This window comes from Accipiter gentilis, chromosome 7 (genome assembly GCF_929443795.1).
Source record: "Accipiter gentilis chromosome 7, bAccGen1.1, whole genome shotgun sequence".
NCBI classification, from domain to species: Eukaryota; Metazoa; Chordata; class Aves; order Accipitriformes; family Accipitridae; genus Astur; species Astur gentilis.
The window spans coordinates 15,149,054-15,165,981 of NC_064886.1; the positions used below are offsets into that span (position 1 = coordinate 15,149,054).

A 16,928-nucleotide genomic window follows, 5' to 3' on the forward strand; every position below is an offset into this window, starting at 1 on the left:
AGGAAAAAGGGATGCAGCATCCCGGTACCTGCCGGGCTGTCCTCTGCCGGGGGCAGCCGGTGGCCCCGGGCCGCCACCTGCGCCAGGATCTGCTTCAAGTGGTGTTTGAAGACAGCAGTGGTGAGCTCCTCCACGTCGCAGCCCAGCACCTCTGCAGCGTTGTTCGCACACTCGAACTTCATGAACTGCTTCCTGCCAACTGCGGAGGGGGACGCGGGGGGCACGAAAGCCTCAGGCAGAGCCAGCTCAAGCAGACCCGGGTGCAGGCTCAGCATCTCCGGCAAACATCCCTGCCCGCTCCCACATGCAATCCCCCAAAATCAAAATCAAAATAAAACAAACCCCAGAAGGACTGCTGTTTGCGGCATGGGGTGGAAAGGTGCGTGTATGTGTGGGTGCTGTACCAGTCCACCCCAGTTTCCTTCCATCCCCTCAAGACTGCTGGATCAGCCCTTCCCTCGCAACCCTAAGGGGCAGTTTCAGACGCCGCACTGCCCTTGCCGACCCGCTCAGACCAACCACCCTGCAGACCACAGCCTGGAAATGCCCTTTGGGCAAAGAGCTGGCCTGGGCAAAGCAGGCAGGAGCTGTGCTGGTGGGCAGGGAGGGGGCCTCTGCCCCCCCAGCAGCGCTTGGATGCTTGGCTGAGATGAGGATGCAAAACAGCTATAAATCAGCCCACATCAAAAGACATTTCCACCTTGAAGGCATGGCTGCCAAAAAGAGTTTTAGCATTACCTCACCGCCCATTTGCGTAACATCACTAACTGAACTGAAAAGCTTTTTCCTCCTTAGAGTCCATCTGCCGCCTCCTGCAATCCCTTCTCCTTCAGGGTTGAGTCCCGCGTCTCTCTCGAGGCACTGGACCTGGTCTCAGTGGCCCGCTCAGCTCCCACTCCCGCAGTGTGCAGTACGTGGGGCCGTCCTCCCTACGCACATGCTTCCGCTAACAACAGCTGTAAGGATTTTCTCAGCTTTGCATGATACTTATCATATTAAAGGCTGGCTGACTCGAGACAGTTTGACAGATATGTCCCTTGGGCAATCATTTAGCGTAAGAGGACCTTTTTGTTTCGGTCAGAAGATAGTTCAAAACTTTAAGGATCTCAAACCAATACTTTTGAACCTATTTTCCCTCCTATAGTGCTCCCCAGGTGCTCAGAGCATCCCACCTGCCCAGTGAGACCAGGCAGAGAGGAGACCTGCTCCAAGGAGATGGTTTGAGGCAATTCAGAGCAAGTCAGGAACGAGGTGGACCATGCGACTGACCCAGGCTGCTGCTGCCAGCACGGCATCAGTAATGTTGTGCATTTTAAGAGCTTCAGTGGAGCAAACTAGCAGATGTGTTGATGAAAGCTGATGGGATTACGAACCAATCCCTCAAAATCCCAGATCACCTTTCCCAGCCCCAGCAATGTTTGCTGTCCCCGTCAGCCCGAGAGCAGCACTCCTCCCAGTGCTGTCAGCAAACAGAGCTGGCACAAATTATTTACATCCAGCAAGAGCAATTCCAGCTTAATGATTAAAATCAATAGGGAAGCAACCTGCAGGATAAATCCTTTTACAAATCCAGGAAGGAAAGGTGCTGCGGAGGCAGCCGGCCAGCGCACACTCAGAAACGCGGGGGGACAAGCAGAAACAGGAGGAGCAGACGAACAAAGTCACCCAGAGACCTCAGAGTAGCGCTTTTAGGTGGTGATGGATGAGGAGCCAGCCCAGGGGCTCATGGCTAAGATGAGCCCTTAAAATACAGCAGGCGGCTGGTGGCAGGGGAGAGGGTTTGGGATGGAGAGGGGGAGATGGTCACATCCTGGCCAGCCCCATGGGGTCCCCCACTCCCAGCCGAGGTGGTGCATAAAGGCCACATTCCCCAGGGCCGGGGGGCTGCTTCACAGCACACCCATGAGAGTCATCCCCCCCCTTTCCCTTCCCCTTTGATCTTTTCCCATTATTTTTTTTTCTGACTGAAGGACTCCAACATCAAGGGCTGTGCTGGAGCAGACAGAGGAATTGCCTCAACAATCCGGCCTTTGATTTATTTTGTTTTCACTTGTTTTCATCTGAGCTGGCTGGACAGAGGCTAATCCCCGTCAGACAGAAGATCTCCGCTTGCTGCTGCATGCCAGGGAGCGGAGGGGCTGCGGGGCCAGGGCTGCACAGACTTGCCCTGTTGGCTGGGCTCCCACATACCGCATCCTGCGCTGCCCACTCTAGCATCCCACACCAGTTGCTCCAGCATCCCATGCTGGCTGCTCCAGCAGCCCCGAGATGAGCAAGGGGCTCCGCTCAGCCCAGCCGGCTGCAGTGCAACTCTTCCTGACGGAGCAGTTGCAAGTGGGGAAACCAGTGGCCCCCATCACGCTGCTCCAGTGTGGCAGACGTCCTGCCGTGCCAAGCAGAGGGAAGCAGCTCCGTGTTTCACACCTCCACAAAACCAAGCAATCGCTGACTGACTTGGCACATGGTGTTGGAGGCTGACACGATGCTGCCCAGCATGTCGGTACCCCCAGACATGCTCCTTACCCGTTCGGTGCTCCCCAAATTGCACCCTTGCTGTAAGCAGCTGGCGTGCACTGAGTCAGCGAGTCTGGGGGCACACAGCCACTTCTGCAAAGCCTGCTGTGCCTGTGGCTTGCCGGCGGATCTGCCCACCCCGCAGCCGCTGGCCCCCCGGCAGCCTGTCCTGGGAGATGCTGGGCACCATTTCACACTTCATAAAATATAAACAGCAGCAGCGGCATGCAGCCCTCCTGGGTGTAATGTGACCATTGTAAAACACACCGGCTTTAACACCTAAAAGGTAATTACTTCGGCCCATTTAATATTTAAGAGAAGCAGTAGGAAAATACAGAGTCAGCACCAGCTTTGTCTCACTTGCGCGCCCATGCATGCTGCCCGGGCAGCAGCTGGGTTTCTATTTTTTATTTTAATTCGGCAAGCATGGGGAGCAGCAGGGAAGCCCGGAGGGGATGGACACCATGCCCTGGTCCCCATCCCTGCTGCTGCCCGGGCTGGTACCTGTGAGCCAACAGCAGCGGTGCCTGGGAGCAGAGGGGAGCTGCACCATGGGCTTGATGCTGGGACGGGGCAGCTCAGCCTCATCGCCAGCCCCCTTCCCGTGCAAGGCGTGCAGGTCGGCAGCCCTGTTCACCTGCTTTCCCAAGCTCCCCCTCCAGCTGCACGGGGCACGCTTTGTCAGCCTACTCTTTTTCTTCCACTTATTCTGTCATTAAAACAATTGCACTATTAATGGGACAAATAAAAAAGCCCATTTGTTTCTCTTTGTTACCCTGGGAGGGGACAGGGAGAGAGAGGAGGCTCCTCCTGGCTTGAATGGTTAATTTATTTGTCTTGCACTAAATTCTCCAGTCTATTCTCTGTTGACCCATTACCTGATGTATGACATATTAAAGCCTATATATAACAAAGGGAAGAGCTGTGTAATAGCATGATTAAAGAAATCTGCCATTCTGGCTGCATTTCCCCAACTGTTTGTAATAAAGATGTCAGAGCGTGGAACAGATAGTGCCATAACTCGGTGTGCAGGGAGACAGCCCGCCAGGACCAGGGGCCATGATGGTGATCGTAAAAACCTCCACGATGGAGAGGCAATGTCAACAGATACCAGCCCCCCAAGCCAGCCCCCCGACAAGCCGGCAGCAGCAGCCAGGCTCCAGTTAGGACTCTGGCTATTCCCGGCATTTTCTGTTTCTGCTGTCCTGGCTCTGAACCCCAGACCACAGCTGAGACATGGAAGAAAACCAGCTCCTGCGCTGAGTAGGGGTGCACTGGGGTGCAGACCCCCAAACATCCCACTGCCCGCAGGGCTGAATCTCCTCCCCATTCCCTGCACAGGGCTTGAACTGCTCAAAACACCATTTCCAGCAAACCTCCTCATTTTGCAGACCCAGGCAGCAGACCATGAAGCTTTGCCCAATTCACGTTCCAAACTGGGGTCTCCCTGCCCCGGGGTGGGGACGCATCATTCTGCCTAAATCCTCTTGCCTAGGGAAAAGAAATCCTAAGGACATTGTCCAGTGTACAGAGGCTTGTGGCGGGATGGTCACTGCATTATGATCCAGCCCCTGGAGACCACGTCGCCTTGGTTAAGGTCTTTCCCATGAAGCCATCAGGCTTCACCAGGACAAAACTGTTGCTCCTGAGGGTTGCAACTCAAGAAGCACAGAAAGGCACCATCCTACCGAAAACAAAACATGAAAAATCAGCTGCACTTCCCTCTATGGCAAGAAAACCCAGGTGTCAAAGAGCAAAAGCTTTAACAGAGAGACAGAAAAAAATTGGCAAGATCAAGAGGCCAGCCCTAATGCAATCCTTTCCAAGAATCATTTTGATGAACGATGCAGGAAAGCAGAAGAGTCCTTCCCGGCAGGAGTGAGCTGGCCTTTCGCTCACCCGCAGCACAGAGCTATGGCAAAGCCAGTGATTTAACTACACCCAAGGCCACGGTTAGGCACCAGCCCCCGGACAGCTGCTCTGCAAAAGAAAAGCTAAGCTAAAGCAGGGGCAGAGGGTCCCCGTGCTGGGTCCTGCTCTCTCCTCTTCACCTCCGATGCCAGCAAGGCCATCGCAGCCAGTGCCGGAGGACATGCAAGTGGCACCAAAGCCACAAGCAACGATGCCTGAGTTTTCCTTGCAAAGTCATGTCCTCTGCACTTGCAGGACCCCCAGGGAAAGGAGGGGCTGCAGTGGGCTCCCCACACACAGGGCAAACTGCAAAGGCTTACGCTCTGTGGGCAGGTATCTGAGAGCATTGCAAGGTGGAGTTGCTGGAAGAGGAATGATCAGCACACGGCTTCGTGATGTTGCTTTATGCAATTTAGTGCCCAGCCCCCTCTGTGCTCCTCTCCTGAAGGCAGCCCACGCGATGCCGGAGCACCGGGCTTGGACTGTGCCGGCAGCAGTACCGCAGCTCCAACCCTCCCACCACGCTGGAGCCACTGGCGCATCTTTCCCTCTGCAACAGTGACCACCCCAGGGACAGATATATTTGTCACAAAAGGGAAACTCTGGCTCAATGCTAATTACAGATAGGCTGTTCCTCCTCCTTTTAGCTACATGCAGCAATAAAAAGTTTGAGTAAATCTGGGCATTGAGCTTGGGTGGAACTAAGAACAAACTGTCATTTTCACATCAATTAAGGAAAGGTCACTATATCTCAGAGGCTGTAAAACAGCAGCAATAATGCAGGTTTAAGGCTTTTTCTCAGCTCTGGTGAGAAAGCAATAAGTCACCCGACTCCATTCCTGATTGACATCTACACTCAGGAAACTGCATAATTAATGCCAGTTGGATCCTGCCAGGTCCTCTCCCTCTTACATTTTGATGGACGTCCCCATTACTGTACTTGGCTAAATGGCTTCCAGCCCTTCTGGAAACTTGCCACTTCACAAAGCTAAAAGGGTGTTCAAGGGGGTTTCATCCCTGCTGCTCCTCCCAGCCCTGTCTGCAGACCCTGGAGAGACATGGCAGAGCACTGCACACCGGCACGTGGGACCCCGGGCTCAGCCCCTCCTTCTGCTCCAGCCCTGCATGACCCAGGCCCATCTCACAAACCGCTGGACGCCTCCATCTCCTGGGTTCGAAATGGGGATGTTCCTTCTCCTGCCTCCCAAGGGTGCGATGCTGCAGTGGTGGGGCTGTGCGGGACGCAGCCTGGGCCGTGGCAGCCCACAGCTGCCAGCAGCTCGGGCACCAACCCCATGCTACTTGCTGGCTCCCATCCCTCTGCCATTGGAGCCGCTGCTGCGCAGAACCAGCCCGGGCGACGCAGCGATGCGGGAGGGCAGCAGATACAGGCTGCTGCCCTGGCACTGCCAACCTCACAGGGTTTGGGGGGGCTCGGAGCCTCCCCTGCCTGAGCAGCGGCTCCAGCCCCCACTCCTGCACTTCTGCCCTTATGGGTTTCCTCCATCCATGGGGTTCAGGCCACCGGTTTTGCAGCAGCCTCTGCTGTGCTGGTGCATGGGGAGGGGGGTTGGGGGTAGCCACGCTTGGCTCCCGGCCACGGCGCACACCCGCCAGCGGCACCCAGTCGCCTCTATTAAAGATGCGCGGTGGGAAGCCCGTAGAAAGCAGGGAGCCGCGATGCTTTATTTTTATAACAGTCAGCAAAATGGACAGCTTGAGAGCAAGCTGAATGCCGACCCCCAGCTGTGCCCAAAACCTCCTTCCCAGTTAAAGAGGCAATGAATAAATGAAAATATGTAATATTCTGCAGCCCACAAAGGGGACTGGAAGCACTTAGGTGAATGGGTACCTAGGATGCCCCACTGGCCTCTGCCTTTTAGGCTGCTTTGTCACAAAAAGAGCCGTGCTAACATGTTTCAAAGGTAATGGGAAACGCTGACACCAGGACAGCACAGGCTTTTGAAATTCAACCTTTTCTTCTCGGTGTTTTTCTAGCTGCAAATGTATTTTCCACTCTCAGCCAGAGAGACGTGGTGCTATTCCCTCCTGTTTTATTCCTGGACAAACTGAATTTGTGACAAGATGATAGCCATCAGTGGAAGGAAGAAAAAGTTGTATTTAACCTGTGTTGGGGCCTAGCAGCTGGAGCGCAGCACAATGCCGGGACCACAGTGTCAGGGATGGCGGCAGTGGAGGCTGCGATGGCAGCTGCAGCGCCTGGCTGCACTCCTGAATGCCAGTGAAAAACCAGTGATGAGGCTCCCCTTGGTGAGATTTCAAGGCAAGGATTTTGAATATACAACTTCAAAGTGCATGAAAGGGGAAGGGAAGAGATGGCTATCAGGAGACAGGTTTAACCACATTAAAAGAGTCATCGCCCCCACTGAGACTTTTGCTCCATCCAGCTTTGATCCATTTTTTATCCATATTTCCTTTCATTTCTCCCCTTTTGTTGACGCACGATGGGGGAATCAATACCAGAGCGAGTGATGCTGAGACATGCTCTGATTGTTAATCCTGTACCCAAGTCTGCTCTGAAGCCACAGCCCTGCCTGGGCTCGCTATTAACATTCCTATTTGTGCTGAAATAATTGCGACAAGATTTCTTGAATATAGCACTCGATGCACTTATAGACTGACTTACAGAGTGCTTGGGACAGAACATTCAGTAAGTTTGAGCAAACCAGCTCAGCTCACCCAGCAAAGCCTCTGTGGCCAGCACAGTAATTGTCCCTCCATCTGCCTTTCAGCTGGTCACTCTTAAAATGAGACACGTCTCCAAAATCTGCTCTTCTGAAAACTCTCATGGCAGAAGGACTTTTTTTTTTTTTTTGCCAAAAGCCTTATCACACACTTCAGCCTGAGACAGCAGGGTCATTTTTTAAAAGTTGGAAGGGCATTAGGGGAGATGGGGATGGGGAAAGAGAACACCAGAGAGAAGGAGGAAGAGAACTCACTGTAAGTGATGACAGCATTCATCCTTTTAAAATAATTAATAAATGATTAATGGCATAAATTACCATAAGATGTGTTATGACATGTTGCAGAGACTTTTATAAATGTCTATGGCTTAGTTTATAGCAGCCTTTATGCAGCTCTCATAAATTGAAGTGTGTAAATCAATGTGGCTGTCTCTAAAACGGGTTAGAGAACATCTTAAAATAATTTATAAGGGATAAGGCAATTTCTATATGCCTGTATTAACAAAGTCTTTATAAATACAATCTTCATCCAGACTCATCCTATTATAATTCAGTTACTGTATTAGGCACTCAAGAGATGATAAAATTATTGCTACCTGAAGCTGTCCCTTCGCGGTGTCATTGGGGACAATGTGCCAACAAACAAGTTACCTACCCCTGTCCTTCCCAAAGAGCTGGCACAAGGTGACGACTTGCAGCCCCCATCCTGTCCGCACACGACTGGGGAACGGACCCTCTCCAGAAGCCCCCACGGGGCAGGATGCCAGCGTGCAGCATCACCCAACTCAAGGCAGCTCCTCCACGGGCAACGAAGACCTCAGAGCCACGGGCCGTGCAACAGCCTCCAGGCGAGCATCACTCCCACACATCTCCCCGTGTGCAACATGCCCAAGCACTGTGCGTCGCTGGGACGTGCTTCCTCACCCTCCTCTAACCCCCGGCACCAAGATGAGGTATAAGGAAAGGAGAGGCAGGGGCCCCCTTTACCTTTACAGGCGCCGGCGGCTCCCAGGTGGTAGATGCCGGCTAAGACGCGCCAGATGGCTGCCTGCTCCTCCGCCGTGATGCCCAGTGTGCCCATGGCAGCCCGGAGCTGGGCAAATGCCACTGAGGCTTTCTGCTTCTCCTCAGGCTGCAGATGGAAAGAGATGGGAAGGGAGATGTCACTGCCTCTGCCGGAGCATCCTAGGCACTGGGGACAGGGGCATACAGAGATACACGGGGCGGGGAGGGGGGGGCGGGGAATGCAAAAGGCATACAAAAGCCATGTGGCCAGCAAGGAAAAGGCAATAAGGGACCCTAGGAACAGTTTGACAGCAGCGGGAGAAGCCCCTGCCAGGTTCCTCAAGAGCCTGGTGCTAGGAGCAAGCCTAAGTACATCTTCTCCTTGTACAACACTACATAATTCCCACTTGAGGGGTGTCTACAGATGCTTACTACATTAAGCGGCAGCTGGAGATAGACATTTTATATCTTCTCACTAAATACACCCACCCACAGGTGAGCTGGGGCCAGCTGAACACCTTCCAGCCACCAGCAGGACCTCAGCTGCCCATCTCCAACCACAGCAGCCCTGTCCACAAGACCTGCAAATTTTTTTGGCAAAAGCAGCCCCACAGTGAGATCAGGGCTTTCTCTGCCTGAACTGAGGCTATTTTGTGCAGACACATGCAGCCCCAGGGCCACACACTGCACATGGGTTCCAGTGGGCAGCATCCCCATCCTGGCAAGGAACCAGCCTGCCTCGACTAAAGGATTCCAGCTCCTGCAGAGGCCTGCGGGGCGGCTACTAATAAAAAAACAGAGCTGAGGTCTGCGATTTCTCCAGACTCAAACAAATACCCTAAACACTTGTGACACCGGTGTCCCTGCAGGGGTTATCCATCCCCGCTGGCTGTGGGGATGTAGGCTGGGATGCCGCCAATTAGATCTTCAGTCTCAGCATCCAGAGCACCATTCAGAAAGGAAAATTTGACAGATTTCCCGTAACTCCAACTGAACACAGACACAGCACGCCACCACTCTGGCTTTCCTTCTGGGCTGGTTCCAGAGCAGGTGAACAAAGTACTACCAACATCCCTGTTCAGCCAGGCCAAGTTCTGGTGCAGGATTTCATCCCCTGGGGAGCTTTTAGACCATTCATCCTTCCACATCCACATCCCCAGCATCCTGGGTTCTCCTCAGACAACCCTGCTGTGCCACGCTGAACCAAACAACCAAGCCCAGCTTTCCAGGGACATGCATGCACTGCGGGGAACATTGCTGGGAAGGAGAAGCGGTGGTGGGGACAGTGGTCATCTTGTCCCCTTTGCAGAGCTCACACTCCCTGGACTGAAGAGATGCTGCTCAGAGCCAGTGCTGCCTGGCTCCTGCTGACCCTCTGCATCCCAGAGGGAAACCCCTCCATGCTGGGATGGGGAACACACAGGAATCGGGGGCTATGAAAGGAGGGTAAAACCCCATCTCTGAACCCAAATCTGCTGCTGCATGAGCAAGGCGAGGACCCACGGTACCTCACCGTGCCCTCCATGAAAGCTGCTGCTCTCTCTGGACCAGAGCAGGTCCTCCCTAATGAACATTGAATATTGAATTCATCAATAGATGATGTAACTGCAAATTGCTGCAACTCATGCCAGTGCTTTGGCTCGTAAGCGATCTGCCTGGTCTTTGCAAACAGCTCACACTAATAAGGAGCTGGTGCTGGAAATCAACTGCAGTACTTTTAGCCCCTAAAAATTGCATTCTGGGCCCTCCAAAGGGTGCGCTTGCCCCCCAGGAGCTGCTGCCACAGGGAAAAACCATCAGGTGTTGTTGGCCACAGAGCAGCAGGTTCCGTCCCCAGGGTGGACTGGGGGTGTCCAAAACCTGAGCGCAGACACCAGGCAGCGGCAGCCCCGGGCCTGGCATCTCCCCTGCTCCCACCAGGCTGTCAGAAGGGTGTTGGAGGCTGTTTGGGCAGACTTTTCCTCATACCCCAACATTCGCTCTCTCCTTTCATGCACCCGGTACGGCAGCACCATCCCGAGTTGCCCAGCAGCCAAGGACCCCAACTTGTCCTCTAACCAGGGGTGACAAAGGGGGTGCACTGCAGCATCCCGCTGCGGGGGGCCGCGCAGCGCTGGCATGTCTCCCTACCTTCACAAACGGCTTGATCCCAAAGGAGTTGCTTTCAGTCACCTGGTGCAAGTGCAGCACCGTCCTGGAAGTAGGTACAGAAAATGAGACTGAAGCTCCCTCCTCGCCTGCCCCCAGCACTCCCCAAGCCTCCTGCCCTCTCCTCGGGGAGCATCTCCAACAACCACAGAGCCCCTTTACGGCAATGTCTGAGGGACATTGATGGGAAAGGCTGCTGCGGCTCTGCCCCATGTAGAGGGATGGAGCCGGCAGCAGATGTGCCAGGCCCCTTCGCCTGGTGCAACCCAGAGGCGCACAGCTTATGGGGAGAGCCAGAAGTGAGCAGGGAGAGAGACCTCTACCTCATTTGATCAGCCCAATTTCAGTTTTAGTGAAGGGGCAAAAAAAGCACCAGAAAATGCCCATTTCCTGGAAAATCTCTAATATATAAGTGTATAAATATCCCTGCAGCATCGCTAATGTGATCACTCTCACAATCTCTTTCTTATCAGAGAGGTCTCTTATATCCAAGAGCAAACTTGAGTATAAATCACAGGGGACCCCCTTGGCGATGGGAGTACCCATCAGCTGAGCAGCCAGGCGAGGAGCAGAGCTGCCCAGCGCTTCAGGAGCCCTACACCCACCTGTGTGCCACATCCAGCCCTGCCAGCATCAGGGGGAAGATGTTGAAGCTGCTCTCTCCATTGGGCTGCTGGGCGACGCGGCCCCTCTCCAGCAGCATGGTCTGGGAAGGGAGCAGAGGCAGGTATGAGTGGCAGCCCCCAGCATGCAGGCAGGGACAGCCCCTTGGTGTGGGCAGGGTGGCCAGTGTGCCAGGGCATCCAGGCACACGGCGAAGAGAGGGGACAGTGGCACCTAGAGACAGGGAGATGCTACTGGGAGCTGTCAAGGAGGGACTGGATTTCTCCTTGCAGGGCCATAGCTAGCTTCAGAGGCTGCTCCTCCAGCCTGGGGCTGTATGTCGCAGGGCATGCAAGCAAGAGCCAAATTGTGCCTCAGGCATGCACCAAGGGGCAACATTTCAGCACATGGGTGCAACACCCACGGTCTCTCTCTGCCTCCAGAGGTCTGGACAATGTGATGGCCCCAGCAAAGATGCTACAGTGTCTGGATCAGCCATTGCCTGGGCTTGGGACAAGCCTAGATGAGCCTCCAGCCTCATCGAGGCTGTTCTGTGCCAGCACTGACACCAGGAACAAGTGCCTGCATGGCTGGGACCGCCCCACCCCCCCACCCCCGCCCCGACTGTCCCATCCTCTCGTGACCATCCCAGGATGGTACTAGTTGTCCAGAAAGTGAATGTTCCCGGGGGCACGTTCCTGCTCTCGCACAAGGATGGCCATGCTGGCCGTCAGCTCCCTGCCGGTGCCTGGGGCAGAGCAGGGGCAGCAATGGGGCAGCCATGGGAAGCCCTGGTGTTCCCCCCAGCAGACAGTGGCTCAAGCCCTCTTCTCCATCAGACGAGCCCCGGGGGCACAGACAGCTCTGATTAAAGTGCCTTTGCATAACAGCCCTGACGGTGATAAAAGCCCTCAGAGGCTTCTGCTCAAGGCTGACACATAAGGTGCTGCTAATGAAATGCTAAATTATACATTTCCTCATAAACATTTAATTCCAGTGCTGTTCTGCACTCCCTGCCAGGAGAGGGGGCAATAGCCTGTGGGGGACCCTGCCACACTACTGACAGAGCTCCTGCTCAGCTGTGATTTGGGGTACCTTTGGTCCGGGAGGAGAAGCAGAGCAGAGCATCGCCCCTCTTGCCCTCAGCCTGGCCGGAAAGCGGCACAGAGGCTGTTCACCCCCATCTTGAGAACCCCTGGGTTCAGCCACAGCCCTCCCGTCTCACCCAGGTGACAGGGCCCATGGGGTACCTGGAGGTGAGCTGCGGTTATACGGCCGGTGGCACTGAAATCCAGTGACAGGACCATGGAGAAGCGCGTGGAGCTGCTGCTGTGGCCGGTGGTCACTGACCCAAAGGCTCCCAGGACTGTGAACATCGCCTGGATCTTCTCCACTGCAAAACCAGCACCAGCAGCCCCCTGAGCCACCCTGAGATGGCTGCAGCCCTGCATCTCTCTGGTGCTCGCTGGGAGAAAGCCAGACCCTACCACCGCTGCACCAGTGCAGCCTCAGGGCTGCAAAGAGGCGCCGGAGGAAGCTTCTCCTCCTGGCTGCACCTCTGCATGCTCCTCCCGGGGCTCTGTCCCAGCGCACAGGGACCCAGGGCACCAGCTGGGCATGGGGTTATTAGCATCCTGCTCCACAAGGGCACATGTGCGCTGGCCAGGGAGGACATGCCACCCTGCTCCAGGCCATTCATCAGCCCTTTTCAAGAGCATGGTGTGCCCGGAGCTCGCCCAGACCTCCGAAATCCAAACCTGCCCTCTGAAGCTACTGATTGCTTAACAGCGCTTCCTCTCACGTCACCAGTAACTTGATCAGATGGGAAAAGTGCTGCCCCAAGCACGCAAGTAATTCCCTTGTGGTGCTTACTCGGGTGTTTATCAAAATAGCAGATCTGTTGGGTCTGGGATGGGTAAGCGGCAGCGGCACTCACAGCCCCGCTGCTTGCCTGCCTCCGGGCTGCAGCCCCGTGCCCCGCCGGCCTGTGCTGCGCTTGCGCAGCCGCACCGAGCCACCCCAATGAGGCACAAATCAGGGTGGGAACAGGTCAAATGAAGGCCGTTGGAGGGAAGCAGAATCACCTTTGCATTAGCACGCACTCTCCAGCCTGCATGGACACTTTCTGTGTGCTGACTGCCCAGTGCCAAGCACCCCGCAGTCCCGCTGCCAGTGCTTGGTGCAATGCTGCCGGGGCTCGCTGCATCGCTGCCGGGGCTCTGAGCTTGCAGCGGCTGCCCGGCCCCGTACCTGTGACCGTGCTGTCCACACTGCCCGCCGTGCCCACCAGATACTCCAGGGCGCTCTGGCAGCACGTGGTCTTGCCAGCCCCGCTGCGCCCCATGGGCACGATGGCCTGATCCTGCCGCTGCATCAGCAGGTTCCTGTAGGCTCTCTGTGCCACCGAGCAGATGTGCGGGGGCATGTTGTCCCGCTTCCCCTTGAACGCCTGTGGGCAGGGAGAGAGTGGGAGAGCACATCCCAAAACAGGCTTCTTGTATAGAAAATCCTGAAGGCACGTCACACTCAGGGTGATGGTGTCTCCCCAAGGTGCAGAACTCCCCCGAGATTCCCAGGGGAAGGGGAAACGCTGCCCAGCACTGCAAGCCTAGCCTCACCGTACCAGCGCCAGAGAGAGGTTTGGGGACCGACCCAGGGGACCCGCACCAGGACCCACTCCGGCTTGCCTGTGAGCCAAAGCTCTGCCAAGACAGACCCCTGGGCCCGTTCCCTCCCCAGCCCTTCCCCCCCTCCCCTACTGCTTGGGGGGTGCAGTCACAGCAAGGCAGTGATTTTCTCCTGGAAACCAGGAAAACTTCTGTGCTGGGAGCGGTGCCCAGCTGCGAGCATCCCTGACCCCGAATGATCCCAGCCCCGAGTAACCTCAGAGCATCCCGGACCCCGAGCATCTCCGGCCCCGAGCATCCCCGGCGCCCGAGCGCCCCCGGTCCCGAGTGTCCTCAGCGCATCCCCCGCCCCGAGCACCCCCCGCGTGTCCCGGCCGCGCTCTGTGACGGTCGCACGGTGCCATCTGCCGGCACGGCAGCGCCCGGCGCCCTCCGCCGCTGTCCCCACGGGGGTCGGTGACCGCTTCCCACGGGAGATCCCGGCCCACACCCCCCCCAGGTCTCCCCGCTCACCTTCCCCGAGGTGCTGCTGGCAGCGAAGCTGGGCCTGATGGCCACGAGGCTGGGCCCGGCGTGGGTGTAGGGCAGCCGGGCCTGGTAGCGCTGCTGCAGCGTGTTCATGGCGCTGCACTTGTTAAGGTTGACCAGCGCAGCCAGGTCCTCGGCGTAATCCAGGCTGGGGGGGTTAGTCTGCAGGAAGAGAGCCAGAGCCCCCGCTCCAGCTCTGCCATCGCGGCACGGGTCGTGCTGGACCCCACCGGCACCCCAGACTCATCCAGTCCAGGACGACAGCTGGAGCGCCAGGGTTGCCTGGGTCTAATCCTGCCCGGGCACTCCCATGCACCAGGCGGCGAGGGCAGGGCTCCCAACCCCACGCCAGCCAAAAGCGAAGAGGGGGCTCACCCGCTGCACGCTGTCCTCATCCACCTCGGTGACGCTGCCATCCGCCTCCCGGCGCACCCTCACCCTCCCTGCCGGCAGCTCGGGCGTCCCCACGTCTGGCTTCAGCTGCGTGGCTGCAACGAGAGGCCGATGAGTCCCTCCAGTGCGACACGGCCGAGGAAGCTCAGGGCAGAGCCAGCTGCGGCATGAGGAGCTGCCAACGGGCCGTCTCCAACCATGGCCCCGCTGAGGTATGGCCGCGGCACAGTGCTGGCACAGCACCCGGCGCCCACCCTGCTCCCGACACACAGCCAGGCTGAAGACACCTCTTATCTTCGGTGCTGGAGAGTGAGGGCAGAGGAAGGCAAGTTACCGAGCGTGAATCCATCCTGCTGGATGAGCCAGACCTTCTCCGCTTCGTACCAAACATCCCTCGGAGCCTGCAGGGAGCAGAGAGGGGAATCGTGCAGGAACCAGTGGAAAACTGAGCTGGAAAAACTGCATTTGCCCCACGGACAGAACACTTCCAGCCAGAACCCCTGCCCCTCCTCGGCGGCCCCAGGGGGAACCTTCCCCCGGGCCCCAGCCGAGCCTACGCGAACGCGAAGAGCTGCATGAAACCAGAAAAATGGCATCAGTGGCCCAAGACATGGGGTAACAGCCTGGCAGGTCTGCGGACACATTACCTGTTCTTTGTCCGTGCTCTCGCCTGTCTCTTTGCTCTCTCCCGGTGTCTCTTTTCCCTCTCCTGGCTCTTCCTTCACCTTCCCCACCTCCTTTGCCACATCTTCTGACTTTTCTTGGATTCTTCCTGGCTCCCCCTTCAGCCCCTCTGACTTGGTTGCAGTTTTTCTAGGATTTTTGATTTCCCTTGGCTCCTTCTTTCCACCTTCGACATCTTTCTTCATCTTCTCCGGCTCCTTCCTGGCCAGCCCCGGCTCCCTCTTGGCTCTCTCCTTGGCTGAGGGCTCCTTGTGGCTTGGGGGTGCCCCCTCCTCCTTGGTGCTCTCGGGGCCTGTCCACTTGGGTGCGTCCCCCTCCTTCGCTGGGATTTTGCTGCAGCACTGGAGGTCCTTGCTGGGGGCTGGGGCTGGAGCCGGGGGGCCACCCTTCGGGTGGGGGTCCCTGGGGCTCTTCTCAGGGCACGATGGCTTCACTGCCTTGGGAGCCTCTGAGCGAGGGGTCTCTGCTGGTTTGGGGACAGCCACTACCGGGCCAGGCGCAGGGGATAGGCCTTTGCTGGGGACGGCCCCCAGCGCAGCCTTCCTGGGCCGGGACTCCTTGCGTGGGGGGGCCAGGACCCCTTCGCCCCCCTGCCCCTCCGCGTGCAACCCGTTCTGCAGCGACTGCCCCTTGCTGACCACCTTGCCTTCAGCAGCTGGGCCGTCCCCGGCTTGGGCCTCGCTGTCCTCTCCCGTAGGCTGCCAAGCAAAGGAGAGGAGACGGATCCGAGGGGGACAGGGTGAAAGACCTGACGCTGGCCCCAGGAGCCGCAGCCTGGTGCGGGATGCCTGTGCTGAGCACAGCCTGGCAGTACACACAGCTCCAGCCCTGACCCACTCGTTCTGGGCATGGCTGATGGCTGCGGGTAGCTGCCTAGACCTGGCTGCACAGTTGCACTCGGTGGCGGCATCCGCCTCCGCCTCCTCCTCCTCCTCCTCCTCCTCCTCCTCCCTCCTGCTTGGCCAAATCCCGTCCTTCCTGGGGACCCATCCCATGTCCTGGGTCACCACTCAGTTCTGTGCCCAGGGACGCCCTGCACACTCCCCTTCCTGTGCTCAGCGAGCTGAACTGGAGAGCCTCATGCTCTGCTTAATTACTCGCCTTCCAATTAAGCAAGTCAGGAATGGCAAGTTGCATTAATGAAGTCTCCAGCATGAATTGCTCAAGGCTGGCAGCTGGCTTGTGGCCGACGGCACGCTGCGAGCCCCAGCCTTGCCATCCAGCCCCACTCGTGCAAAAAAAAGCCTCAGGCTCCAGGCTGGGGCCGGCGTCGTGGGGCCCTGCAGCCCCCCGGCCCCCAAGGAACTGCTCTGGGCTGGGGACAGCCAGCACCAAGGCAGGACACCCCAGCCCTGCGCAGGGTTCAGCACCACTCACCTCCTCTTTCACACTCACCTTGGTTTCCTTCTTCAGTTTTGCCGCCTTCGCCTCCTTCTCGGTCTCCCGCACGAGCTGCTTGATGAACCCCCCAGGGATGACCGACAGGAGCAGGGGGGGGGCAGATGGGGGTGGCACCCGGTCCTCGTCCCGTATCTGTTTGCAGGAGCAGAGGCTGGGTTACGGAACATGGCATAGGGACGGGAGCCCCGGCAAAGCCAGCCCCATGGGGACGTTAGCAGCATGAGCAGCAGAGCATCAGCACCCCGCTCCGCTGGTGGGGCTGGCCACAGGCATCCTGCAGGTTGCCAGCAAGGCCATGGGCCACCCATGAGCACCAGACTGGTTCAGGGGTGCTGTGGAGAGTGGGAGAAAAAGCACAAAGAAAAGCCCCACAGAGAAGCTCCGAAGTTTCCACACACCGCCAAGGGCT

The 16,928-nt window shown here is 57.2% G+C and overlaps 1 protein-coding gene across 1 annotated transcript in view; it reads right to left on the bottom strand.

Moving 5' to 3' along the window:
- Nucleotides 1-16,928, bottom strand: part of MYO18B (myosin XVIIIB) — a 76,382-nt gene that overhangs the window by 57,432 nt on the left and 2,022 nt on the right. The window contains exons 2-12 of the mRNA XM_049805307.1: nt 16,496-16,670; nt 15,082-15,816; nt 14,769-14,835; nt 14,417-14,529; nt 14,027-14,203; nt 13,137-13,335; nt 12,137-12,279; nt 10,889-10,989; nt 10,266-10,329; nt 8,118-8,262; nt 29-199 (exon numbers count right to left, since the gene is read on the bottom strand). Coding sequence (XP_049661264.1) covers nt 29-199; nt 8,118-8,262; nt 10,266-10,329; nt 10,889-10,989; nt 12,137-12,279; nt 13,137-13,335; nt 14,027-14,203; nt 14,417-14,529; nt 14,769-14,835; nt 15,082-15,816; nt 16,496-16,670 — 2,090 coding nt within the window. The remainder of the gene's footprint in view (nt 1-28; nt 200-8,117; nt 8,263-10,265; nt 10,330-10,888; nt 10,990-12,136; nt 12,280-13,136; nt 13,336-14,026; nt 14,204-14,416; nt 14,530-14,768; nt 14,836-15,081; nt 15,817-16,495; nt 16,671-16,928) is intronic.